Here is a 27,859-nt window from a genome sequence, read left to right as displayed (position 1 = left end):
AACGTTGAGTCTTCTCCTCCCATTAAGTCTCATGAGCAGAAAACACCACCATAGTCTGTTTATTACTAACACCCTACAGGGAAGAACTTCAGCTAGGGTTGGCATCTGAAGGGAGAAGGTTAGGTGGCACTCAGAAGAGCTTTCTGATGGCCTGTATATGGCTTGGCTCCTAAGACTGGCAGGGAGCCCTCACCTCTCACAACAACTTCTTGGTTCATGAGCTCATCTCAACTCCATAACTACTCCCTGAGGTAGGCTGGGCAGGCATTATCCCGTTTTACACATGGGTAACCTCAAATTTGAGACACAGTGACCTCCTCAAGGTCATACAGTTGGTAGTGGTCCACCGTGCCTGGGATTGAGGTCTTCCTGACTCCAAAGTCTGGGATTCTTTCCACTGCACTGCAGTGCAGACTAATTTACTGAGCACTTACTAGATGCCAGGCACAGCGCCAGACCCTTTGCAAGCATTAACCTCTGATCCTTAAATTGGGATTATCATTGCCATTTTACAGAGAAGTAGAAATTGAGGATGGGGTGGCTGTTAAATGACTTGCCAGAGATCACTCAGGAGGGGCACAGGTAGGATTAGCTTATAGCTCTCCATCTGTTCAGTAGCAGAAATTTTACCAACCTTATTGCGAGACGCTGGTTGCTGACAGAGCTGGTTTATAAACTTTGCTCGATTCAGGTAAACACAGTTGGGGGGAGTTGTTGGGGGGAGGGGGGGAAAGGCTGTGCCGCGCCTGCGCGCTAGCCACAGGGGCGGGGAGGTCAACGCGAGGGCAATAGTGCGCCGGTGCCAGAGTGGGCGTGTCTGCTTCCCAAACACCCACTGTCCCAATGATGCACGTCTGTCCCAAGGTTGGCCCGTTCGACTTGAGTGGTGGCATGTCTTAACCAATCACCGCAGAACTCGGCCTGTTGCCAGGGTGAAGCCGTGCCCGCCTCTCTACTGGATGCGGATTTCTGGTGGGTGGAAACGGAAGTGACGCTTCAGGGGCTAGCTGAGCTCTGGGAGTGTTGATATTTTCCAGTCAGTCCGGCTGACTGGGGCCAAGTTGGAAGCCCGGAAGGGAGGCGATTTAAAAACTGTCGTGCGCGGGGCAGGCCACGCTGTCCTGTTGCAGTGCCCTCGCCTGCGAGTCAGAGCTTCGGGGAGACAACAGCACAACGGGACCGAGAGGAAAGGCAAGGAACAAGGGTGCCGACTTTGACTGAAATCTGAGACAGAGGGCAGGGGAGGGCGATCGTTCGCTTCTGATTGGCTCGTGGGCATCATCGAGGACCCACGCAACCGCTTCGATTGGTTGGTGCCCTCAATTGTTGTGGCGGCGGCGAAGATTTTGCCCACGTACTTCCGAGCGAGAGGCGGGGCTGTGCCCCGGCGCGCCTGCGCAACGCCCCGGGCCCCACCCGGTAGTTCAAGAACCTGCGAGGGGGCGGGGCGAAGAGGTGCTTGTTTTGGTTCTGTTTCCTTTGAAGCCGAAGGCCGGAACGAGCGTAGCAATAAACTTGCTGGACTTGGAGAGAAGGCTACGACAAGCTCGCCGCGGTGCCTTCATCTTGGACTTCACATCCGGGTTCACCGGCCGCGTGACCCGCGCGCCGCCGACGGTTCGAGAACCGGTGCCTCGATCTCTTTATCCGGGTCCCGGCGATCCCGTCGTGCTTCGCGCACCACTGTAGCCCCCCTTATCCGGGTCCTCTCCCGGCGTGCCCCGCGCCGAGTTTGGTGGGGGGTACTCGGCGGTGCCGCCATGACTATTCTCCCCAAAAAGAAACCGCCGCCTCCCGACGCCGACCCCACCAACGAGCCGCCGCCGCCCGGGCCGCTGCCCCCGGCGCCTCGCCGCGGCGGGGGTGTAGGCGTGGGCGGCGGCGGCACGGGTGTGGGCGGCGGCGATCGCGACCGTGACTCGGGCGTCGTTGGCGCCCGTCCTCGAGCCTCGCCACCGCCTCAGGGCCCGCTCCCGGGGCCACCGGGTGCCCTCCATCGCTGGGCGCTGGCCGTGCCGCCTGGCGCCGTGGCAGGCCCCCGGCCACAGCAGGCCTCTCCTCCTCCTTGCGGGGGCCCCGGCGGTCCCGGCGGCGGTCCCGGTGACGCGTTGGGTGCCACGGCAACGGGCGTGGGCGTGGGCGCGGCGGGCGTGGTGGTGGGCGTGGGCAGTGCCGTGGGCGTGGGCGGCTGCTGCTCTGGGCCGGGTCACAGCAAGCGGCGGCGTCAAGCCCCTGGGGTTGGCGCGGTTGGCGGGGCAAGTCCTGAGCGTGAGGAAGTCGGCGCAGGTTACAACAGTGAGGATGAGTATGAAGCGGCTGCAGCGCGCATCGAGGCCATGGACCCCGCCACCGTCGAGCAGGTATGGGGGGGGGGTGACGGGTGACTGGGTGTGGTGGACGGGATGCCCAGACTGGGTAGGGACCCAAGGAAGGCTATTTGAGATCGCTCCAAGCGGCCTTTGTCTTCTCTCTGAGCCTGGCACTCTTTTCTCTGGTAGTGGGGGTGTGAGAGATCCTCTTTCCCCCGCCAAGGACTTGGGGTTAGAGGCCCCAGATAAGATGGAGGACTTAAAAGCGGGGTCTGTGGTGTCTTCTAGCGCCCGTAGTTGTCATTCTGGGCCCAGGGACCTCATCGTGTAGGGCCAATAGGTAGGGACTCCCCAGGAGAGACAGGCAAGATGGAATGCCTCCTGAGAGGGGAGTCTCATGACTCTCCAAAGGACCTTGGTCTGTGTTCAGTGACTTGAGATTTCTTTTTCTCTGGGATAAGAGTCTAAGACTTCTTCTCCAGGGAATACAAGTAAGGTGGAGATCTCAGAGATATGAGTGTCCCCAAGATACCAAAACCGTTTCAGGGGTCTGAGACACTCTATATAGGACAACCCCCTTCTTTTTCTCAGGGGGATACAGCACAGGACCATGCAGCAGTGGGGTCTGAGACTCCCTCTTCTAGAAGTCAAGGGCCTGACACACACACATACATACCCCCCTAAGATCCCCTTCCCTATGGGAACAAGGGTCAAAACCAACACCCTGGGACCAGAAAGTCTCCTAGGGTACATGAGATTCATCCCCTTCTAAGTGACAAGGGTCTGTGCTTTTTCTAAGAGGTCTGAGACCTCTTTGGAGGCAAGAGTCTGAATTTCTCTCTAGGAGCTTAAGCTTTTTTTAAGGTCTAGACACTCCCGCCCCCCAGCACCAGGCCTGAACCTTCCTTCGAGAAAATGGGACTCACTGTTTCGGATACTGGAACCTAGGATTCCCCCTGCTTATGGACTGGGGCTTTCAGAGACTGGGTCTGAAGCCTCTTCAGGAAACTGATACCCCTCCACAGAGGTCTTTAGGGGACTTTTCTCCTCAGGGAGTGGTCTGAGTATTCTCTTTGGCCATCTGAGACTCACTGTGCCAAGGACTCTTGAGCTTTCTCTCAAGGACAAGAGATGCATACATACCTCAGTGACCAGTGTGTCTCTAGAGGTGAGGTCCAAGCTTCCCCCTCAAGCAACTTAAGGTACTTCTCAGGAACAGGAGGTCTCCCCTGCAGATTTGAGCCCTGAGACCCTTCCCTTGGGGCATGGGTAGAGTCCCTGGGGAATAGGGTTCCGCATCTCCCCTCATGAGTTTGAACTTTCTCTCAGCATACGTGTACCCCAGTCTTAGAGGCCTTTTGGGGGCATAAGATTTCATGCCTTGGGGACTTGAGCCTAAGCCCCCCTTCCACTTTGAACTAAGTCCTGCGGGCTGCTCATTACTCTTGGGGACATGGGTAAGGTGGGATTCTGGGGGAAAGAGTCTGAGCCTCCTCGCAGGGGCCTGAGCTTCCCCTCTGGGACAAGAGATCCTTCACCTTAGGGAGGGGCTTGAGCTCCCCCCTTGGGTATGAGCCTCCTCCTCCCCTCCCTTCCCCCCCAACCAGGCAATCCTTTCTCACCAGGGAGAGGGATGGGAAGTCCTCCCCAATGTGGCCTGAGGCCTCCCCCATTGGACAGAAGGACCTGGATGCTTTTCACAGTCATAAGAACTCCCTACCTGAGCCTGCTCAGGCTAGGAAGTTCTCCTTACTTTCTGTGAGAAAGTTGTCAGGTACTGGGGATGTGAGGACTGAGGCCTACTCTCAAGAACTAGGAGACGTGTTGAGTCTCTCCCTGACCCAGCTATGCTTCTAATTTCCTGGATCAGGGAAATATTCTGAGCTTTCTGAATTGGTTTCAATAAGCTTTTTTCTTCCCAGAGACAGGGAAGGGGTTTGGGGCATCCCCACTGCAGACATTCTCCACCCACATTCCTCTCCCTCTTGGTTCAGGTAAATCTTTTTGTACTTCGTGGGGGCCAGGGCCTGGTTTTGAGCCCCCGTCCTTGTTCCCTTTCCATGCATTACTACTTCTCCAGGCAGGATAAATCATCTGCCAGGGTGAGGACCAGGAGTTGTTTCTTCTCCCTGGTTGCAGTAAAGTGTGCCTTTCCTTCTCCACAGAAATGAGGAGTCCCAGGAACAGAGAGAAAGTCATGTGCTGCCATGGTGACTAGAAAGACACCTCCTTACATCCCCTTTGCATCTCCTGGGCTAGGGGTCCCTCCCTTGTAATTGTTCCCATAAGAACATGGAAGTAAAGCTCTGTGGTTGCATGATACTTTCCCTTCCCAACGACAGAGGAGAGGCTTCCTGCCCTCCCACTTCTTGGGACAAAGGGAGGAAGAAGATGCTTCTTTTTGCTTCACCTGGTTGAACTTGGGGATGAAAAGAGGGGAGATTCTTCCTGCTGCCCTAGGCTTGGTCCTGAACCGTCACTGGGGGCATTTGTAACCCAGAGGCCAGTTAGATCCTTGGGAAAGAGGGGAGTTGTTGAGAGGGAGCCCAGATGGTGAATCTGGTCCTTGTGACTACTCAGACTTCTTGTCTGTCCTGATGCTGTTACTGTATCTACTGCTTTTAGGAGCCCTTTTGACACCCTGGGGGTCCCAGTGCTAGGAAGGTGGTGTCGTCAGGGGTTTCCTTTCCCAGGTATGGCTGCCTTGCCGAGAGTCTCCCCTATGAAAAGAATGACTTGAGAGCGTCCTGAGCTTGAGGACCCCACAGGGCATTTTGTGAAGGGGGCCCGTGTGCTGAAGTGGTGGGAGAAGGTGGACCTGGCACTGAAGCCAGGATGCCTGGGTTCCCACCCTGGCTCTGATGGGGCTTTTCTGGATGAACCAGAGTAGTTCTGCCTGTGCTCTCTGGGCCACAGTTTTCTCTTTGGTCAGGTAAGGAGCTGGTTAGGTATTGTTTAGCTTTGGGATTTTAGGGAGCTCACACCAAAGCCCTTTGGGCCTGGAGGTGACAGGGAACGGTAGGTGTCTTTCGAGGCAGAACTGGGTTCCTCTCCTCTCTCCCCTGCCCCTGTGTTCCCTCTCAACCATCCAAGCTTGGTGGTCAGGACAAGTGGCCTGGTCAGTGTGAGGCTCAGGGTTGGCAGACAGTGATTTTTGTGGCCAGCTCTGCTGTGGTGAATAAACTCGGGGGTTGCCTGTTGGGAGACCTCTTGGATGGTTTGGAGGTAGGGTTGTGTGTAGAAAAAGTTTAAGCTTTGGAGCTGGCAGGCCTGAGTTCAAATCCCAGGATCTCCTGCTTAGCTGCCAAAAGTCCACCCATGCCCAAGGTTACTGAGTGTCTGAATACCTGACCTGGCCCACCTTGGACCTTGGCTGATTCTTCTCTTGAAGTTTCCCCAGGATCATCTGGGTTCTTCCTAGGAGCCTTTGCAACAACTGATCTTTGTTGGCAAAGACCCTTCATTTGGCTTCTAGGAACCTGCTGATTCCTCTGGTGAGGAGGCAGAGTGGTATAGCAGGAAGTGGTCTCTGCCTGGGTGGTCTGGGTGGTCTGGGTTTGAGTCCTGTATCTTCTGGCAGTTCCTTTTTCTGGGCCTCAGTTTCTCCATCCATAAAATGGGTAGTGGTGAGGAGGGAGGTTGTACTCATTGCTCTGAAGCTAGTTGTAATCTCTTTAATTCTCTGCTCCCTACTCCCCCCATCCATTGTGAAAGTTTTGAGTGGGGCCCCTTAGCTTTTGGGAGTATGCTACGAAGTTTCAAGCAGTTACCAGCTTCCCTCTCCCCAGCCAGTGCTGTAGGCCTTTGTGTGTGTGTTTTTTGTTTTCTTTTGTTGTTGTTGTTTTTACTTTTTGGCTTCACCGCTTGGGATATGGGATCTTAGTTCCCTGACCAGGGGTTGAACCTGCACCCCCTGCAGTGTAAGCGTGGAGTCTTAACCACTGGACCGCCAGGGAAGTCCCTGTGTGTGTGTTGTTTTTTTTAAATTTTATTTATTTATTTATTTATTTTTGGCTGCGTTGGGTCTTTGTTGCTGCGTGCGGGCTTTCTCTAGTTGCAGTGAGCGGGGGTACTCTTCGTTGCGGTGCACGGGCTTCTCATTGCAGTGGCTTCTCTTGTTGCGGAGCAAGGGCTCTAGGCATGCAGGCTTCAGTAGTTGTGGCTTGCGGGCTCTAGAGCGCAGGCTCAGTAGTTGTGGCGCATGGGCTTAGTTGCTCCGCAGCATGTGGGATCTTCCCGGACCAGGGCTCGAACCCGTGTCCCCTGCATTGGCAGGCGGATTCTTAACCACTGCGCCACCAGGGAAGCTCCCCGTGTGTGTGTTTTTAACAGCTTTCTTGAGATATAATTCACACATCATGCAGTTCACCAGTTCAAAGTGTACAATTCAGTGACTTTTAGTGTATTCACAGAGTTGTACATCCATCACCACAATCAGTCAATTTTAGAACATTTTTTTCACCTCAGAAAGAAACCCTGCATCATCATCGTCCCCCATCCCCTCATCCCCTCTCGGCCTCTGACAACCACTAATCTACTTTTTTTTTTTTAAGGAATTCCTTTATTTTTTATTTTATTTATTTATTTATTTATTTATTTATTTTTGGCTGTGTTGGGTCTTCGTTTCTGTGCAAGGGCTTTCTCTAGTTGTGGCAAGCGGGGGCCACCCTTCATCGCGGTGCGCAGGCCTCTCACTATCGCGGCCTCTCTTGTTGCGGAGCACAAGCTCCAGATGCGCAGGCTCAGTAGTTGTGGCTCACGGGCCTAGTTGCTCCGTGGCATGTGAGATCTTTCCAGACCAGGGTTCGAACCCGTGTCCCCTGCATTAGCAGGCAGATTCTCAACCACTGCACCACCAGGGAAGCCCTAATCTACTTTTTGTCTTGATTGATTTGTCTTTTCTGGATATTTCATATAAATGGAATCATACAACGTGCAGTCCTTTGTGACTTCGTTCTTTCACTTAGCATAATGTTTTCAAGCTTCATCCATGTTGTAGCATGCATCAGGACGTTTCTTTTTGTTGCAGAATAATAGAATCTTCGTTTTCTATTGTTTCTTTTTGTTGCAGAATAATAGAATCTTCGTTTTTTAATCCCCCCCACCCCCCACCCCAGTGGCCTGGCAGTAGGTTTGGAGCCTTTTGCTCTTTTCCGATGCCTCTGCCCTGGAGAGCTTGTGTTAGTCCTTAGCAGTGTGTCTGTCTGTTTCTCATTGGATGGGTTGCCTATGTTTAGCCCGTGGAGCAGAGCCAGTGTTCCTGGGTATTTTGGGGGAGAGAGGGGGGTGGTCTTGGCACCAGGCTTGCTGGGACAGAGCTGTGTAGCCCAGAATACTAAAAACCTCTTGGCCGTGGGTTCTGGGAAGACATCTGTCCATGAGCTGCCACTGCTGCTGCCATCTCCCCCTGCCTCCTCCCCGTTTCAGTGGCAACTCATTCATCAATAGACAGAGTCAGCAGCTTCCCAGGCTGGGAGGGGGGATTCCAGGCCCCTGCAGCCTTAATTCTAACCCTTTCCCTGGGGGGATGCAAACAGGGTGGATCCTGTGGGATGTGAGCATTGCCACGTTGCCTCACAGCTCACACAGGGGAGTGCTACAAGGAGGTTGTATTTGTTTCCTGTGGTTGCTGTGACAAGTTACCACAAACTGGGTGGTTTAAAACAACAGAAATTTATTCTCTCACAGCTCTGGAGGCCAGAAGTCCGAAATCAGTTTCACTGGGCCCAAAATCAAGGTGTTGGCAGGGCCACACTCACTCCACAGGCTCTATGGGAGAATCCAGTCCTCTTCCAGCTTCTGGTGGCTGCTCCCATTCCTTGGTTTTTGACCACATCACTCTGATCTCTGCCTGCTTCTCCTCTGTGTATGGGTGGTCTCCTCTTCTGTCTGTATTAGGTCTTCCTCTGCTGTTCTAAGGACACTCGTGATTGCATTTAGGTCCTACCCTGATACTCCAAGATAATCTCCCCATCGCAAGATTCTTAACCACATTTGCAAAGATCCTCTTCCTGTAACATTTACAGGTTCCAGGGATTAGGGCCTGATGTCTTTGGGTGGTCATTATTCAGCCTACTACAGGGGTGTTCTTGTTTCCCTTCCAGGGCAAGGAAGGGAGCTCATTAAGTGCTCTCATACTGGGCGAAGTCCTATAATATTTGAGTCTTCCCAGTATCCCTGTTATTGGGAGGCTTGTTATCCCATTTCACAGATTGGAAAACTGTGGCTCAGAGCAGTTCATCACATGGCTGATAATTAGTGGAGTTGGATTGAAACCTAAGTCAGTTGGGTCCCACAGCCTGCTTCAACTTCTGTTGTGCCTTTGGACCAGTAGGTTGCAGTCTTGCACCTTGGATCCCCTGATGTCAGAGAGCTTTGCCCAGCCCCTTTGTGGAGGCTCAGAGATGTGGAGGGAGTCACCCACAGGTTCAGCAGTGGGCTTGGAAGATTCAGGGTCTGGACTTTTTGTATTTTTATTTTATTTTATTTTATTTATTTTTTATTTAATTTTTTGACTGTGCTGCATGGCATGTGGGATCTTACTTCCCCAACCAGGGATCGAACCCTGCAGTGGAAGCACAGAATCTTAATCACTGGACCGCCAGGGAAGTCCCAGGGTCTGGATTTGACTTTCTTAGGCCTGGACATTGATGTAGCTTATGGCTGGGCCAGCTCCCACCTTTCACTCCCGCCATCCCTTCCTTCCTGGGCCATTTTCCTAAACGACTCTCAGGTTGGCGCCTTCCTTGGAGGCTCCTGTCCAGCTGGGGAGAGGAAAAGACTGTGCTCTGAGCTCTTGGGACTCTAAGCTCTTTTTGGAGCCCAGGACCATGACCTCCCTGTTTTCTCCCCGCAGAGGGAGAGAGAGAAGGGGTTTCAGCCAGAGCCTGCTTTAAAGGCTGCTGGTGCCAAAGGCAGTGGGTGGCTAGTGGTCTGGCCTCCAGATCCAGGCCCAGATGCCAGTCTGGCTGCCCCAGTACCGAAGCCTTGCTTGTGCAAGGGGAATGCTCAGGCGTTCTTAATCTTTAAGGACAAATCAGGATTTTCCCAAACGGGCTGCCAGGTACATCTCCATGCTGTGACTCATGAGGCTTCTCTTGTTGCCTTTACACTAGGCTTTGCTGGTGCCCAAACCCCAGTTCCTTTCTGCCTTTGTAAAATGAAGATAATGCTTCCTGCCACCTGAGCTGTGGTAAGGACAGTTAAATGAGGTCACCTTTTGCATCTGGCACCTGGCATGGGCAGGCATTCGGCTAATATGAATTCATCTTTTTTCTTGGCCCTGCCCTGCTTACTTGCCTAGTCCTATCCAGGACTTTAGCTCTGCTGAACTCATTGCTGGGCCTCTGGCATCCCTGGAGTGACAGAAGTGATCTCTTATCCAATTAACAAGCGTTTCTGGAGGTCTTGGTGTTTTACTCCTTTACTCAGGTGGCACCTCCTCTCAAGTGCCAGCCTTAATGACTGGCCAGGTCCCTTCCTCTGTTTCACAGCACCCCTGTGTTCACCTCTTTCAAAGCCCTTGCTCACACTTCAGTGTGGACATTGCCTGTTTCCCCACCCCTCTAGCAGTTTATGAATTTATCGAGGTTGAGACCAAATTTGATTCATTTTTCTGTCCTCATTGCCAGCCCAGGGTCTGACTTAGTAGCTGCCTGGTGAACCTTTGTTGGATGAATAAGTAGGAGCCACTCTCGTCCTCTTTGATCCCCTGTCCCCTCTCGATCTCTTTTCCCCCCATACTTGAGGGCAGGAGGTTGCTGTGTGCCCTGCTTTTTTAGAACTACTTCTGTCCAGTCTGGGGTTGTAGTCATAGTTGCAGCTTCCCTGCTGAAGACCCCTGGCTAGGGCAGGCGCCATGGTGCTGGGAGATGGCTGACCCTGCAGGTCAGGGATAGGGGAACTGGCTGGAGTAGGCCAGTCCAGTGTGACAGCCTCAGGGCAGGAGGGACACCTGGACTGTTGGAATGTTGTACACAAACAAAAGAGTTTGTGCTGTGGAAGCCCATTAAGAGCTTCCAGGTGCCTTTGTCATCTCTGGAAAGCCAGCCACACCTTCCTGGTGTGTGGGCCCTGATGGTGGGGCTACTGGCTGTTCCCTTGTCACCCTCTCTTCATCCCCTGCTGTGTAGCCACTCACCTGGGACTTTCTGAGGGCCTCTCAGTTGTACGTCATCTCTGTCTGTGCTAGTCTTGCCCCTTCTTTTGTTACTGATGACCACCTCACCAGTGCATGGTTTGTTGTTTAGAAAGCCTTTTCAAGTCCTGAAGCTCCTCTGAACCTCTTGACAGCTGTCGGGCAGATCACATATCCCCCGTTTGATAGGCTGAGGCTTGGAGAGTTCAGGTAGCTTACCTGAACTCATGCAACAAGTGAGTGACAGAGCTGGGGTTGGAACCCAGAGCTTTTTAGCCTCTAAACCTTGTGCTTCCTACTTTGCCAGGAATTTCTCTCACCTGAGCTGGCTAAAAATGGCCTGCAGAGAGGTGACCTTCTCTGTCTGATTGGCATTAGCCCAGATCCTGTAAATCCCTAGGCTGGGTCGTGTCCCCAAGGAGCAGCCTTGGGATTTCTGGTCCCTAGGCCTGATGCAGGCTCAGGCTGGCTTCTTCTGGTGGCCAGCAGATGGCGCGAGGAGGCTGGGAAAGATCTCCCGCTTCTGGTTTGTTTTGTTTTGAGATGGAAAACATGTTTTAAGTGACACTTGGACATTATTTTTTTAATAGATTTATTTTTTAGAGCAGTTTTAGGTTCACAGCAAAATTGAGCAGGGGGTACAGGGAGTTCCCATACACCCCTTGCCCCCACACACATTCAGAGCCTCCCCCATAATCAGTGTCCCGCACCAAAGTGGTACATTTGTTACAATCATTGGACCTACATGGACACATCATAATCACCCAAAGCCCATAGTTTACATTAGGGTTTGCTCTTAGTGTTGTACACTCTATGGGTTTGGATAAATGTATAATGATGTAACCACCGTTACAGTATGTAGCATAGTTTCACTGCCCTAAACATCCTATATGTTCCGCCTCTTCATCTCTCCTTTATTTATTTATTTATTCATTCATTCATTCATTCATTCATTCATTCGTATTTGGCCACGCCAGGCGGCATGCGGGATCTTAGTTCCCTGACCAGGGATTGAACCCATGCCCCCTGCAGTGGAAGCGTGGAATCTCAACTGCTGGATCACCAGGGAAGTCCCTCTCCGTTATTTTTTTTAAAAACATCTGAAAATACACACTTGCACAGATTCACTTAACCCCACACCTTTAGGGCCAGCTGTACTTTGGAATTCAGAAAAATTTCAGAACTTAGGAAAGTCACCTGGTAATGTGTACTGTGTATTATGTAACACCTCCCGTGGGGTCTATAGCTGCACCTCATAGTCAAACACCTGAATGCTTCTGCATAGAAATGTTTGAATATTCGCCTCTAAGTGGAATAAATGGGTTCTTGTCAACTCAGGTCGGATTGTGATGCTAAATGAGTTAGATAAAGACTTGGTTTTAAAAGCTTTTAGAAGTTTGGAATTTTGGGTAAGGTGTTGTATACCTCTTATAAAGGAGGTGGTGAAGTAAAATCACCTGTAATACCAACATTTAGGGATAATATTTTGTTGTGTAAAGTCTTCCCAACTTTGTGTGCATGTGTGTTTGTATACATATACATATATATATGTTAAATGTGTTCTATCACAAGTGAGGTCATACTTTGCATATGTTTTGCCTTATACAGTATATCTTGGAATTCCCTAGCTGTATGTGGAGCTCAGGAACTGGACTCCCGCCAGTCACTCCCTCCTAAACATCTCCCCTACCCTAAGTGACTAGAGGGTCCCCAGGTGAAACTCCTTGAGGTAGAGCCAGGTTCTCCCCCCAGGCACTTGCTGGGTCTGGGCCTCTGGCTGGCTAGGGGAAGGCCCAGCACTGGATTCCCAGCGTGATCAGCAGTGGTCAGAATACAGATGGGGCTTCTGCTCTCAGGACAGCTGAGACCCCTCTGGGAGCAAGTCTTCTGCTCACACAGTGACTGATTCCCTGAAAGAAAGGGTCTCCTCCTGCTTCACATGCACATGCACAGAGTTGTCAAGCAGGGCAGAGAACTGGACCCTGCCCATTGTCCTCTCAGCCAATCATCTGGGCCCCTTGCGAGCTCAGGGGCAGGGCCCTGGGGCGAGGGTACAGGCCTTTCCTGTTGCTGACCCCCACCTCTTCCCTCCAGCAGGAGCACTGGTTTGAAAAGGCCCTGCGAGACAAGAAGGGCTTCATCATCAAGCAGATGAAGGAGGACGGCGCCTGTCTCTTCCGGGCTGTAGGTGAGTCTCTGCCTCAGCCTTCAAGGGCCTAGGGCTGCCCCTGAGCTGTGTCCCAGTTGTCAGGAGTAACCCGTGTGACAGGGTTGGGGGCAGAGTTAGCTGGTCTTTTAGGGACTCCAGGCCCCAGCCTCAAGTTAGTATCTGGCCTCTAGCCCTCAGTCATGAGGCAGTATGGTGGTATGAGAGTAATAACAGCAATAATAGTGATAAAGAAAATAACATTACTTAGGGACAGATTGCTCTGTCCGACACTACAGGAAACCCTTTTAATTCTCCTCCAAGCTAGGTAAGTGTAGGACTATTGCTTCCAGTTATTAGATGAGAAAAGTATCTCAGAAATAGGGAATGACTTACCTAGGGTCAGAGAGTACATAGAACAGTCGGGAGTCAGAGTCTGGGGTAGGTTAGTCTGAGGCCTCTTAACTGCAGCACACAGCTGTCACCCTGGAATCATAGAACTTTTTTTAAACTTACACGAAAGAAGAATAGTGAACCCTCATGTACCCATCATTCATCTTCAAAATAATCGTTAACATGTTGCCAGCCTTGTTTCATCACTACCCCACCCACTCTTTTTTACTCTTCTGAAACGAGTATTTTTAACGCAAAACCCCATCATGGATCATCTCATTCGTAAATATTTCTGTATGTTTCTCTGACAGATAAGGGCCCTCTTTTTCTCTTTCAGCATAACAAAAATGCCATTATCATACGTAACAAAATAATTCCTTAATACCATCTACTATCCAGTCTGAGCTAGATCTTTGAAGCTTCTCTGGCTCTGAATCTCTGACTCAACGAGCAATTGTGAGGTCCTGTGCTGGTGTCCAAGGGAAGCTGGGAGTGTGATCTGATCCTCCCTTTGGAGCTCTGATATCTCCCAAGGAAAAGTGCCCTCCAATAGGGGCTTTGAGCTGGGAGTCAGAAGCCCTTTCTTCTAGCTCTCCCCCTGACTCATAACTTCCATTTTCCCATCTGTGAATGGTGTTGATTCTGAAGGGCTCATTGAATCTCGTCTGGGTCTGCTATTCTCTTAGTCTGTGCAGACCCTTCATGTCTGTTGGTGGGCTGGACTGACTCAGGCTCCACTTCTGGCTCTACCACTGATTGGTGGTGTGCCCCTGGGCAAGCACCTCTTTTTTTCCCTGAGCCTGTTTTCTGTATCTCAGGTACCTGTGTACCATGAGGCTAAAAGATGTCGTGTTATAATGGTTAAATGAGATTGCTTTAGTAAATCCCTTTAGTGCCTGACTTGGTAGACTCTCATGGAACAATAGCATTGATAAAGCTTGAATGCTATTATTAGTGGTGCCTCAGAGCCACAAATGTTTGAGTGGGTGAAAGAAAGTTAGGTGGGGTGAGTGGTTGCCTCCCTATTCTACCAAGCAGAAGAGGTTCAGGCAATGGAATCTGCTGGGCTGGGAAAACTCCAACCTTCCTATCCCTGTGGCTCAAGTCCATGTTCTCCCTGGGATGTTTCCTAGAGAAAGAGCTAGGTTTGGGGGCATCTTGGACCAAAGGAAGGCAAAGAAAGAAGAGGTGGGGGCCCATTAGGTGTTAGGCCTGTGCCGAGACCTTAGGTTGAATGTGGGGTAAGCAAGGCTGCTGGTGGAGTGAGGGTCAGAGAATGCAGCTGGGCATCTGGGTCTTGGGTGGTCTTTGAGGCAGACCTTGGGCCTGGTGAGGACCTGGCTTGGCAGTAACCCATGTCAAGAACAAAATTTAAGTGTGTGTCCATCTAGCTGTTCCCCCCAAACACCTTCTGACCCTTCCCCCTAACTGGGGCCTTCCAGTAAGGGGCCTAAGCTTACAGGAAGAGCTGACCATGACAGGTTGAAGGCCTTTCCCTATCAGCACTATGGCTACACATTTCCTCTGACTGGGCTGCCCTTGGGTTTTCTTCGTAAAACCTCAGAAGCCCCACGGCCTCTCCCTGAGAAGTACATGACCCCCGGGCCTCTAGGCCTGACCTGGAGGTTTCCCTGGGGCAGAGTGCACAGGACATGTGCCTGGGAAGGGGACTTTATCTTCAAGCTTTCCGCTGCTGCCCCTCTGCTTCCAGCCTAGCTTGGGACAGGGACAGGTGGTAGTTACCCTAGACTCTGGTGAGAAGGGCTACAGGCCGCCACATATTGAATAGTAGAAGGACCACGTAACTGAGGGCTGGAGTTGGAGGGGGGACCAAAATAGAGACCACTCTGTCGTTCCTTGACCCCGACTGATTGCTAGGCATTCCTCAGGGTGCTTCAGGTTCACCTGCAAAATTGCGATCATTATCCCATGAGACAGGTGAGAAGATTGAGGCTCAGGAAAGGGAAGTGACATGCTCAGGGTCATTAGTGGCAGAACTGCATGGGAACCGAGAGGTGTCCAAAGGACACATTCTTTCTATGACCTTAGGGAAGCCCTAGCTTCTTAGCTTAGCTGTCAACTGGCTGGGTGACCTTGGCTTTTTTCCTTGACCTCTCTGGGTCTTACTTCTTCCAACTAGGATCCTGTGGTCCTCTACTCTTAGGAATCCTGAGGCAGGTGGGTTTCTACCCTCTGTTTTACCTCTGAGGTCTGGGTGTCCCCAGTGTGAACCAATATCCACTGCTTGTGCCCAGTTCTCTTTTCCACCACCACCTGTTGGGAACTGGTGAGCACTGGCACAGGCTTGGGTGGAGTGGAATTGGCAGCCTGGGTCCCAGAGGTATCCTGTGGTCCACCCTGCCCCTGCTGTGCTCAGATAACCTCCTCCTGGAAACGTGAGTCTGCATCTCTCTTCCCTCCCTCTCTCTGTATGGCTTTGACTCAGCAAAAACCTCTGGCCCTGGCCCTGGTCTTGGCCTTGGCCTCGGCCTCTGTGGGCAGAGTGGCAGCCACATGTGCGTGTGTCTGCGTGGGCCATGGGGATATAGCTGGGACTGTGCACGTTACAGTGATGGGGCCCAGAAACATTAGCGAGGCCCACTGCTCTGGACCTTTTGGCCTTGGAACATGGACTATCAGCATTGGAGGAATGGATCTTAGATCAATTTTGACTCTTCTATGAAAGGGAAATAGGCCTTAAGAGATAGTCAGGGCCTTATTTTCTAGGTCACACAGCCAGTATCAGAACATTGGTGTTTGAGGTTGAACCAAGCCAGGAGGAGAAGAATCCCATGGGCCACCATGTACACCAGCTTCTGTTGACCTCTCTCTGCCCTGCCTCCTTCAGTGTTCCCATCTTTGCAATGGGCATTTTATTTATCTATCTATCTGTCTATTTATTTATGGCTGCGTCGGGTCTTAGTTGCAGCGCACGGGATCTTTCGTTGCGGTGCGCGGGCTCTCTAGTTGTGGCGTGCAGGCTGCCCTGCGGCATGTGGGATCTTAGTTCCCCTACCAGGGATCGAACCCACTTCCCTTGCATTGGAAGGTGGATTCTTAACCACTGGACCACCAGGGAAGTCCTGCAGTGGGCATTCTTGAGTAGAGGAGCAGGCATCTCAGAGACCAGGCTATTGAGAGGGCTGAGTTCTGCTGTCTCCCCCGCTGAGGGTGTGCCAGTTGGGGTAGCTGGGGCCACAGGCCAGGTATGCACCACAGCTGCTTGACAGGCAGGTGAGGCCTTTTTTTGGGTTCATCTCCTCAGTGGGGCCAGGGTTCCCACTGGGCCAGGAGAGAAGCAGGGAATAAAGCAGGTCCTGTCTCCCCCTACTGCTTTGTACACACATTTGTGTGGTTTGTTTTTAGATTTCCCTGCACACACCAAGCTTCCTTTTCTGTCCTCAGTGGAGCTCGCTGTGGCTCTTCCAGCAGGCAGGTAGGCAGGCAGGCAGGCAGGCAGGCAGCAGCCTGGTAGGGAGGTAATCCCCAGGTGCCTCTAAAACAAATTGTAGGGCCTTGTACTTAAACTCTTTATTTATTTTTAAAAAATTTTTATTACTATTTTTTTTGCCTGCACCATGCAGTATGTGGGATCTTAGATCCCCGACCAGGGATTGAACCCATGCCCCCTGCAGTGGCAGCATGGAGTCTTACCATTGGACCTCCAAGGAAGTTCCCCTTAAGCTCTTTAGAGAGTCCAGGCTCTCCTGTCTTGCTCTTCCACATAATTCCTCAACAAATAGTGACTACATTTTGGGGGACCTTCCCCCAGGCAGCAGGGGAGGGAGGTTGAGACAAGTCTGTTAGAGCCATTGGCTATTCCCCCCTCCCATCAGGCCCCCTGGCAAAGGTTAGGAAGGAGGTGTGGAGGGGTCCTCAGTTTGTACAGCCTCGTATCTTGTCCAGCCTTCAGTCTTTCCTGGTTGGTGGCAAGGGCATCTACTTGTTGGATGCGATAGTTCTCTGCAGTTGTGAGGGTTGTTGTGTGGGTATTTGGCCTCAGGGAACATCTTTGGCAGGATCTGCTGGCTGTGTGCATGCACATATGCATTTCTATGCTGGTGTCTCTGTATGCTCAGAGAAAGGACAGAAGTAAGGTGTGGGGAGGGAAAGTTCATGCTGACCTCTGTGGCCCTAGTGAGGGGTACAGCCCCTGATATCTGTAATCTCTGCCCACTCTAAGGCCTTTCCTGCGTTCCAGCTGATTCCTGCTTGTGCTGGTGGGGAAACTGAGGCAGTCAGGATCAGGCCTGGCCTAGGGAGTCAGGTGGCTAAGGTGATAGCTGGATTGGGAGTGGTGGTAATGTCACCTGGGGCATCAGTGCTTGAAGTTACCAGTTACTCCTTGAAAGCCTGGCCTCTCCTTCAACCTCCCAAATGTGTGACCTTGGGCCAACTATGCCACATTTCTGTACCTCAGTATCTGTCCTGTGTAAAGTAGGGTTTTTTGGGGTAAGAATGGAATGAGTTAGAATGTGAAAAGGCCTTGGTGGAACCAATTGTAGTATTGTACTGAGGATTTCTGAGCCCTATTTGGGTTGGGGACAGAGGTGAGGTAGTGGGGACCCCCTTCCAGCTGGACTCTGGGAGGGGAGAGCAGGTGCAGATTGCCCACAAGTGCAGTGTCAGCAAGAGGAGGAGTTTCGGTTTCTATCAAAACAAGTGCTGTGAATTCCCCTACCTCTGCAGGACCATTGGGCCCTTTCCCTCCACCTTGGACCCCACAGGGAAATCCAACTCAGCCCCTGGTTCCATGTGCCACCTTCTCGGGAGGAGGAGGGCTTTCTGCAGGACAGAGGTAGGGCTGGCAAAATCAGACAAGCGTCTCCTGAGTGAGGATTTCTGTGTTCTTAGCCCTGCACTGGGTGTTTTTCCTGCCTTATGTCATTCAAAAGATCCTTCTACTCTCCCTCATTGGCAAGGTACTGTTGCTCTGTTTCCTTGGTTCAGAGATGCACATTTTCTTCCACGTTGATGATCCCCAAACTAGGGTACATCTTATAACCAGTGAGGTGGGTTCCCCCCCTCCCAAAAGCTGTGATTAAATACACGTACCGTAGACAAGGTGATATTTTACATTTTATAGATAAGTAGAGAAGGTCATACTTTGCCCATACGTAAGGAACCCATTTTGTGAGGCCTATTTGGTTGCTAAAGATTTGAACTACAGGCACAGAATGTAGGCTTGTGGACCTCTGGATTCAGCAAAGGTAGAGAACCAGTTCTGCCTTCATGAGAAGGGACAACCTAGACTTCGAGTTTGGGGCTTTCCTCTGGCTGATGAAGTGGAACAGAAATGAGGAAGGGCTTAATAAGTGGTTCCGGTGACATTCTAGCTGACTTGTGGGCGGCTAGCTATCTGAAGGAGTCATCGTCCTCCTTATGACAAACGGAGCCCTGTCTCTTGAACACCTAGTATGCTTTAGGTGTTCGCAGACCATCCCCTGTAGTCTTAACAACGCCCCATGAGAGGAAGAGGAGTTACTCTCCCCCACTTTATGGATAAGGACATTGCAGCCCAGAGTGGTTAAAGGCCTTTTCCAGTGCCACATAGCTAGGAGGCAGAAGAGCCTTTCTGTCAGGCAAAGGAGTCAGTGACAGGGCAATGGGGGGACCCTCATGGGAAGGTTCTCCCCCAGCTCCCTTCCCTGTCCACAGCCTCCCCTCTTTCCCGCAACGTCTTGCATCTGGCATCTAGGTCGGGTAGATCTACCTCCCAGGCCTGGAAACGCCTGTTGACCCTTCCCTAGGAACATCTCAGCCACCTCCCTGAGCCTGACAGACCAACCCCTATTTTTTAACCCCTTCATTCCTATCTCAGTTCCTGTTTACTGCAGCTGCTGACAGCACTGCCTCTTTGGCACCCCAAGTTTATTCTACAGAAATAGCTCCACGGGCAGCTCCGGCAGCCACAGTGGGTTCTGTGGTCCTGGCTTCTAAGAAAGGCAGCGGCAGGGGGCCCCCAGCCTGTGCACAGGGCATGTGACTTGCTGGAAGTGCCGCTGGGGGGTGGGGCGGGGGAGAGTGTGGCCGCAGAACCCACATCCTTGTTTACATCGGTGAAGGGGCTACCCCTTCCCGCCTTCACAGCCCCCACTCCCCATCCCTCTCAGGTCTCTGCACCTCCAGGAGGACGTGAGACAGCCATGGGTCCCGTTTTCTATCTCAGAGTGGCCTTTTTCTCCTTATCTCACATAACCCTCCAGGGAAGGAAGGGGAGGGCAGCGAAGGCGTTCTTCTGGCGATTCTTCACAGAGGTAGACTGGCTGTCATGGAAGAACTCTGCAGTGTTCCCTGCGGGACCTGCCCCTGCCCCTGCCCCTGCCCCAGCCCCAGTGCCCCAGGGAGATCCCGTCAGAGCAACGGTCCTCCGGGGAGACAAAGGGAAATTCCCTCTTCGTCTTAGCCAGTGGACATAAGGCGTGCCTCATCGTCAAGCCCACTTTAATTTCTCAGGGAGAAGGCTCCCCGGCTCCCCCAGCCTTCCCATCCACTCAGCAAACTGTTGCCAATTTCTTGCACTGCATCAGGCTCTGAGCTGGGGGTGGACTTGGATGTGAACTGCCCTCTGCCCTCAGTGGGAACCCAGTGTGATCAGGCAGATGAAGTCTGTACGCACCTTTGATAAATCTGGTGATAGAGGTGCTCTGGGGGGTGGGGACCTGTTTTAAGAATACATTGCTGTTTGACAAGTAGGCAGACAAGGAGGATGGAAATGATGTCTTAAAAAGGGAACAGCATGTGTGAACATCCTTAAGTGAGGCAGAGGGAGCCTAGTTCTTATTGTGACCAAAACCCTATAATGCCTGGACCATTTGGGCCACAGGCTGCCTTTTCTGAATTAAGCTTAAGTTAGGTGCATATGTGTCTTATCTCTCTTATAGACTACATGCTTCTTGCGGATAGGGGCAGGATTTTACGCACCTCTATCACCTTCACAGTACTGCACGTTCAGGCCCCACTACAGGAAAGGGGGCTCTGAGTGACTGCTCTGTCCCAAACCCAGTGCTAGTCACTTCACACCTAGTATCTCCTTAATCCCACGAGAGGCCTGCCAGGAAGTCATCCAGCTCCATCCCATTTTACACGTGAGGCATATGAAGGTCAGAACACTTGGGTCATTTGCCTCTGGTCATTTTGCTCACTAGTACCTAGCAGAATTGGGCTTAGAGCCCAGTTGTTTTTCTTTTCCTTCCCTTTCCTTTTTTTTTTTTTTTAACCTTATAAAGGCCATACTGACTCCTGAGAGTCAGGAAACTGAATTCTAGAATTGAATCTGTCACAGACTTGACTTCTATGTGACCTTGGTCAAGCCACAAACTCCCCGAGCCTCCGTTTCCTCATGTGAAAAGTGAAGGGGGGGGGGGTGTATGTGGAATTGATGGTACTTAAGGCCACTTAGGGATTTAAAATGTTTGTTGACAAAGTCATCTGCCCAAGAGGCCTGTGGTTGTGTCCCTCTTACCTGTACTCTTGTTCTTAAAGACTGTCCCTGCCTGCCTCTTTTTTCATGACCCTATTCCAGCCCACAAGGCCAAGAACTCTCCATGCCTTAGGGTAGGAAAGGGCATTTCCCTGGCCCCCAGCCCTCCACCCGCAAGGATGTTCTGTGACTCAGAACTCTTCTTTGGTGGCAGCTCTGACCCCAGCCTCTCCTTCTGTCCCCACAGCTGACCAGGTGTATGGAGACCAGGACATGCATGAGGTTGTGCGAAAGCACTGCATGGACTATCTGGTGAGACCTTGCAGAGACCTTGGGGCGGGGGCAGAGTGGGAGGATCTCTTCTCCACATAGAGCTTGCTCCTCTGATCTGTTCTGCAGATGAAGAATGCCGACTACTTCTCTAACTATGTCACAGAGGACTTTACCACCTACATCAACCGGAAGCGGAAAAACAACTGCCATGGCAACCACATTGAGATGCAGGCCATGGCAGAGATGTACAACCGGCCCGTGGAGGTGTACCAATACAGCACAGGTACTTCTGTGGTGTTGGTGAGCGACTGATCACGCCTGGTCCGAGCCTGCCCCACCCAGCCCTTTGTGGATGCTCCCTCCTTCTCTTTCTCTGCAGAACCCATCAACACATTCCACGGGATCCATCAAAATGAGGATGAACCCATCCGTGTCAGCTACCATCGGAATATCCACTACAATTCAGTGGTGAATCCTAACAAGGCCACCATTGGCGTGGGACTGGGCCTGCCATCATTCAAACCGGGGGTAAGCAGGTCCCCGTGCCCAGAATGGATGCTGGATATAGAGACCAGAAATCTCTGTTGGAGTTTCAGTTTTGCCCCTAGCCCACAAAAATATCCTGTCCCCTCTCTGAGTCGCCCGTAAGGTCTCACCTCTACCCAAGGTGATCTCTCAGGGCTCATTCTGTGGTCTTGGTTTGCCTGTCTGAGCTGGCTTACCCATCTTTTGTGCCTGTTAAGGGTTGGCATTTTGGGATATGGAGTCACACTTGGGAACTGTGAGCCAGGGCTTGGTCTGGGTGTCTTGGCACCCACATGGAGCCTCCTCCGAACCTCAGCAGGTACAGACAGCTATGGTCACAGAGACTTGGAGTGTAGGCCTGGCCCCACCACTTACTGGCTTGGGACCTAAGGCAGATTGTACAAGTAATTTGACTGGCAGCTTGGCCGATACAGAAAGTGCCTAACACTGGGCCTGGTGCCTAGTAGGTGCTCAGAAGGTGGCAGTACATTTTCTCAGCACACACTGACAGATTCTGATTCTCTGTCTCATAAACAGTTGTCTGCTGGGGATTTTGGTATCTTCTATTCAGGTTTCACTTCCTACAAATAAAAAGTGCTCCTGCCTCATTTTAGGAAACACACCCTAACACCAGCACACCCTCTAACATAAAGGTTTTTTGGTTTTGTTTTTTAAATTTTTAATCTCAGAACAGTTTTAGATTTATGTAATTATTGTGATTATAGAATTCCCATATACCCCCTATGATTAACGTATTAGCATAGTGTATTTGTCACACTTAATGAACCAATGTTGATATATTAACTAAAGACCATATTTCTGTGACAGTTTCTCTGAATTTCCTTGTTTTTGATCTGTTTACAGACTCTATAGTTTTGCCTTTTCTAGAATGTCATATAATTGGAATCATACAGTATGTAGTTTTTTCAATGGCTTCTTTCAAGTAACACTGTACACTTAAGATTCATCCATGACTTTCTGTGGTTTGATCACGTGTATCTTTTCTTTTTCCTTTTGTTAAAAATGTGAGTGCCCTAAGTTTTTTTTTTAGTAGACTTGCTTAGAATAGTTTTAGATTTACAGAAAAATTGAGAAGATAGTACAGAGTTCCCATGTACCCTCCTCCCCCTTGCGCACGTTTTTGCTATTATTCACATATCAGATGACTGTGATACATTTGTTACAATATATGAACCAATATTCACACATCATTATTAACTAAAGTCGTAATATCTCCTTAGGCTCCCTTGTCTGTGATGGTTTCTCACACTTTCATGTTTTTGGTGACCTTGACAGTTTTGAGGAGTACTGGTCAGCTATATTGTAGGATGTTTCTCTTTTGGAATTTGTCTGATGTTTTTCTCATGATTAGACTGGGGCTGTGGGTTTCAGGGAGGAGGATCACAGTGGTAAAGTGCCGTTCTCATCACATCATATCAACAGTGTATACTGTGAACGTGATTTATAACTGTTGATGTCGACCTTGATCATCTGGCAGAAGTAATGTTTATCAAGTTTTCTCCACTGTGAAAATTACTCTTCCCCCACACCACCCCCTTTTCCATGCTGTACTGTTTGGAAGGAAGTCATTTACAGCCCACACTGAAGAAGTGGGGTTAGGGAATTCCCTGGCAGTCCATTGGTTAGGACTCTGTGCTTTAACTGCCGAGGGCCCGGCTTCAGTCCCTCGTTGGGGAACTAAGATCCCACAAGCCGCACAGCACAGCCCAAAAAAAAAGGGGGGGGATTATACTCCATCCCCTTGAGAGCAGAGTATCTACATAAATTATTTGGAATTCTTCTGCAAGGGAGATTTGTCTCTTATCCTCCATTGCTAATTTATTCAGTCATTTATATCATTGTGGACTGATGGGTATATCTTTAATACTTTTACACTTTGGGTTATAATCCAATACTATTTTTATTTTGATGCTCAAATTGTTCCAATTTTGGCTATTGGGAGCTCTTTTTGTTGGTTCCTGCGTCTCTGACATAACCCCATCATTGTGGTGGTGTGTTTTGGGAGCGGGGGGTGTTTCTTGGTTTGTTCGTTTTTGTTTTATTTATTTATTTATTTAAAATTTGTTTATTTTTGGCTGTGTTGGGTCTTCGTTGCTGTGCGTGGGCTTTCTCTAGTTGTGGCGAGCGGGGGCTCCTCTTCGTTGCGGTGCACGGGCTTCTCATTGCAGTGGCTTCTCTTGTTGTGGAGCACGGGCTCTAGGTACACGGGCTTCAGTAGTTGTGGCACGCGAGCTCAGTAGTTGTGGCGCACAGGCTCAGTAGTTGTGGCGCACAGGCTTAGTTGCTCAGCGGCATGTGGGATCTTCCCAGACCAGGGCTGGAACCCATGTCCCCTGCATTGGCAGGCGATTCTTAACCACTGCGCCGCCAGGGAAGTCCCTGTTTTATTTTGTTTTGAATACTTACTTTCTGGCACTACAAGGTGCTCCAGGCTCACCTTGTATATTTCCTGCCCGATTCCTAGAACCAGCCATTTCTCCAAGGAGTCCTCCTAGTTCCTTTTATTGGAGAATGTTATTAGAAACCGGCATCTGGGTGCTGAGTTTGCTCCTTGCTATTGGGGTATCCTTGTTTCTAGGCCCTTTCAGCTGACAAAGCAAGGAAGTATATGTGTATATACTAACCTGTGTGTATACACATATCTAGAAATATTTCTACATGTAACCAACTGTATCTACATGAAGCTGTGGTTCTTACTGATATCTTTAACTGATGGGTACCTTGTCATTTTTAATTTGCAGTTCCTAATGACAAATGGTGTTGAGCATCTTTTCACGTGCTTATTTGCCATCTGTATATCTTCTTCGTAGTTGTGTGTTTAGATTTTTTTGCCCATTTTTTAATTGGCTTATTCTAACAGAGTTTTACATTCTTTTTGGACTGTTATCCATGGGTAAAAAATTACATTTTACATCATTACTTAGCGCACGCACACATTGGTGTGTGGTGTGTATATGTGCATTAAAATAAGTTTCACTGAACGATACTTCACATTTATTCCCTGGGATATGCACTGATACTTTTCATTATTCCGTTTTTAAAGATCTGTTATGTCTCACAGCCTGACAAAGAACACTCTCACACAGTGTTCCACAACTCACAGCACCCCACACCATGCTGACACTGTTGTCTTGTCCAGTTAAATGCCCCAGTACTCCCTCTACCCTGTGTACACAGAGCTCGCTTCTCGGGTGATCTTTTCTCCTTGTCCCATCTGGGCATAGGTGAGGGGGGCCTCAACAACGGAGTCGTCACTGGGTAAGGCTTCTTTAAATTCTAGCCCTGGCTGGAGAGCACACCCGACTGCCCCAGACTTAGTACTTCAGTTGAGGTGTCTTAGGGTTGGGAGCAGAGCTTCTGAGTATAGGAGTTTGGAATGACATGTCCCACAACCCAAGCCTGCCTTCCCCCAGTCCCTGATGAATAGGCAGCCTGCCCAGGGGGTTGCTTAGTAAGAGTACCTGCCTTTGTGCCTCCTCTCTTCTGGGCCTGTGGGCCCACCTCCCTGAGCCAGTTCTGGCTCTTGGCCAGAGTTCAGAGTGTCAGCCCACATCACTGTTCCTCCCCCACTCCTTGCAGTTTGCAGAGCAGTCCCTGATGAAGAATGCCATAAAAACATCGGAGGAGTCGTGGATTGAACAGCAGATGCTGGAAGACAAGAAGCGGGCCACAGACTGGGAGGCCACAAATGAGGCCATTGAGGAGCAGGTGGCTCGGGAGTCCTACCTGCAGTGGCTGAGGGATCAGGAGAAACAGGCTCGCCAAGTCCGTGGCCCCAGCCAGGTGGGTCCTGGGGTCTGTCACTAGCCTGGCTAGGAACCTGTTAATTCCCACATTCTGCCCACAAACAGGCAGAAAAAAACTAAGCAATTTTGGCATCTGGGAGAGAAGGAAGCTCCCAGCCCCGTCTGTACCTCATCTTGGCCTTAGTCTTGGCATTGTGCCTTAGAACTCTCAACGCCTGTGCAGAACTAGCTCTTTTAAGGAGTGAGGGAGGGCAGCCACTGGTGGTGACATGCAGGGTTCATGGATAGTTTCAGAGGGACAGGCTTTTGCTGAATGTTCTTGTGTGGCAGGCTCTGTGCTGAGGATGTAAAATCAGGTCTGGCCCGCTCCACCCTCAGTGATTCTGTCTGTTAAGGGAAACACATGCATCAGTGGGACCCTTGACCCTGGCTGGGAGACCAGTGAAGGTGAGGGCTCTGGTCAGTCTCCACACAGAAAGGTTGAACTTTTAGGGCAGGGAGTGGAGCATGACAGTGGAGCCAGGCATTTGAGGAATCACAAGGAGTTTAGAGTGATTAATGACATTGGCAAGAGCTGAGTAATTCGTTGAAGAAATATTTATTGCAGGTCTATGCCAGGCACTGTTCTCAGTGTATAGGGGTACATTGGTGAGCCGGGCAGTCCCAGATCCCTGTCCTTGTGGTACTTACATTTATGCAGAGTGGAACAAAATAAACATAATGAACAAATTAATTGAGAGGTGGTGTGGATGAAAGATGTAGAGCAGGATAAAGGGGATGAGTAGGACTGAGTGGGGCTGGGAGTTCACAGTATTAAATAGCATGGTCGGGGTTGGCCTCAGAGCAGGTGAGATTTGAGCAAAAGCTTGCAGAGGTGAGGGGATTAAGTGCCTATGCCAGGGAAGGCAGAGGGCCAGCTAGAGCAAAGGCCCTGAAGTAAGTGCACACCTGGTGTGATTCAGAAGCAGCCTGGAGGCCATTGTAGCAGAACAGAATGTAGTAGTAGATGGAGTCAGAAGGCGGTGGGGCCAGATCGGAAGGGGCTTGTGGGCTGTGGTGAGAACTTTGGCTTTTTTTCTGAACGAGGCAGAAGCCATGAGAGGGTTGTGAGCAGAGAAAGAGTGGGATCTGACTTAGGATTTAACAGGATCCTCCTGACTGCTGAGTGTAGAACGGAGTCTAGGGGGCAAGGGTGACCAACAAGGAGAAGGCTACTATAGCAGTTCTGGTGACTGACGACAGTGCTGGCAAGGGAGGGGGTGAGAAGGGGATAGATTCTGGATCTATTTTGAAGGTGGAGGTAACAGGTTTCCTGTCAGATTGGCTATAAGGGTGTGAGAGGGGCTTTAAAAGAGCTTACCTTCATCCTGTGGTCCATTGTGTGACCAGGAATGGTGGTGGCCTTTGTAGAAGCTATATCATAGCCAGGATCCTGGGAGGGAGCGAGCCCTTTGGGGATGGGGCAGAGGAGGGTTGCGACTGGTATTGGTCCTTACCTCCTCCTCCTTCCTCACTGCAGCCCCGGAAAGCCAGCGCCACGTGCAGCTCTGCCACAGCAGCAGCCTCCAGTGGTCTGGAGGAGTGGACCAGCCGGTCCCCAAGGCAGCGGAGTTCAGCCTCGTCACCCGAGCACCCTGAGCTGCATGCCGAGCTGGGCATCAAGCCCCCTTCCCCAGGCACTGTCTTAGCTCTTGCCAAACCTCCTTCACCCTGTGCACCAGGTCAGTGACTTGCTGATAGGGAGCATGCAGGGGTCAGGAGGTCCTGCCTAGGTCCTGAGCCCTGCCTCTGACTGTCCATCTGCCCCAGGTACAAGCAGCCAGTTCTCGACAGGGGCCGACCGGGCTACTTCTCCCCTCGTGTCCCTCTACCCTGCTCTGGAATGCCGGGCCCTCATTCAGCAGATGTCCCCCTCTGCCTTTGGTAAGCCTCCTCTGTCTAGGGTCCAGGGGCCAGCTGGGAGTTGGGGAGAGATGGAAGAACCAGCTAGTCCTGCAAAGGGGGCTTCTTGGGCCTCTGGCCATCTCCCCAGGAAAAGAGAATTTTTCAGGTCCAAGAGTCTGTCCCAGAGGCAGATCTGAGTGGGGTTTTGTAGGCCCAGAGGAGTCTTCTCCTTAGAGAAAAGAATGATGGGGGCCTGAATGGGATCTCTCCAGAGCTAGGGATCAGCAAAGGGCAAGGAGAAGGCAGGCTTTAAAGTGCTCTGTCATCCTTTTTCCCTTCCTCTTGCCCAGCAGGCCTGAACGACTGGGATGATGATGAGATCCTAGCGTCGGTGCTGGCAGTGTCCCAACAGGAATACCTAGACAGTATGAAGAAAAACAAAGTGCACAGAGACCCACCCCCAGACAAGAGTTGATGGAGACCCAGAGACTGGAGACCATCTCCCAACCCCCACACTCCTGCCCTCTGGTGCCACCCCACCTTCTTTGGCTTTCTTCCCTCTTGCCTTCTTCCTTCTTCCCTCTCTCCCCTCCTTTCACTCCTCCCCACTTCCCTCTGGCTAGCCCACCCCTGCGCGCCCTCTCATCGCTGCCACCACCATCATCACCTGTCTCTTCGCCAGCCGACGTGCCCTGTTGCCCCCTGCACAGCACCATCCCTGCAATCCACAGGGGACTCGGGCAAGGGTGCTGAAGGTAGGCGAGAGGCACACAGAGACAAACCAACTGGCAGCCAGGCAGCCCCTGAGGAGAGACATTCAGACAGAGGAAAGTCTCCCTGTCCCCGATTCCTTCCAAGATCAGAAACTTGTCACCCCACCACAAATGATGCCGGGGAGGTGGGAGGAAGAAGTGGGAAAATCCCCTTCCCAGTACCCCAAGAATGTCTGAGCCTTCAATGTTGAACTTTTTCTTTATTAAAATGTACTTTTATCTTATAAAA

The 27,859-nt window shown here is 51.0% G+C and overlaps 1 protein-coding gene across 3 annotated transcripts; it reads left to right on the top strand.

Moving 5' to 3' along the window:
• Nucleotides 1-990: 990 nt before the first annotated feature.
• OTUD5 (OTU deubiquitinase 5) lies at nt 991-27,859 on the top strand. Of its 3 annotated transcripts, none has more exons than XM_068533240.1 (9): nt 991-2,360; nt 12,544-12,634; nt 20,656-20,720; nt 20,808-20,964; nt 21,061-21,209; nt 24,807-25,010; nt 26,493-26,694; nt 26,783-26,896; nt 27,208-27,859. In XM_068533240.1, the coding sequence occupies exons 1-9, from the start codon at nt 1,761-1,763 to the stop codon at nt 27,330-27,332; spliced, it is 1,707 nt and encodes a 568-aa protein (XP_068389341.1). In that variant the 5' UTR covers nt 991-1,760; the 3' UTR covers nt 27,333-27,859. The 3 variants fall into 3 exon arrangements, with proteins under 3 accessions (XP_068389341.1, XP_068389340.1, XP_068389338.1); XM_068533239.1 differs by having other exon boundaries at nt 992-2,360; nt 12,541-12,634; nt 27,211-27,859; XM_068533237.1 differs by having other exon boundaries at nt 992-2,360; nt 12,541-12,634.

The sequence above is a fragment of the Eschrichtius robustus genome, chromosome X (assembly GCF_028021215.1).
Source record: "Eschrichtius robustus isolate mEscRob2 chromosome X, mEscRob2.pri, whole genome shotgun sequence".
NCBI classification, from domain to species: Eukaryota; Metazoa; Chordata; class Mammalia; order Artiodactyla; family Eschrichtiidae; genus Eschrichtius; species Eschrichtius robustus.
This window is presented reverse-complemented; position numbering and strand designations above follow the sequence as displayed.

Bases quoted from the DNA above. Each gene is read 5' to 3' on its own strand.
- OTUD5 (XM_068533237.1), top strand. From the start codon at position 1,761: ATGACTATTCTCCCCAAAAAGAAACCGCCGCCTCCCGACGCCGACCCC. The intron at 12,635-20,655 runs GTGAGTCTCTGC...CTGTCCCCACAG, and splicing joins CTGTCTCTTCCGGGCTGTAG to CTGACCAGGTGTATGGAGAC. The intron at 20,965-21,060 runs GTACTTCTGTGG...CTTTCTCTGCAG, and splicing joins GGTGTACCAATACAGCACAG to AACCCATCAACACATTCCAC.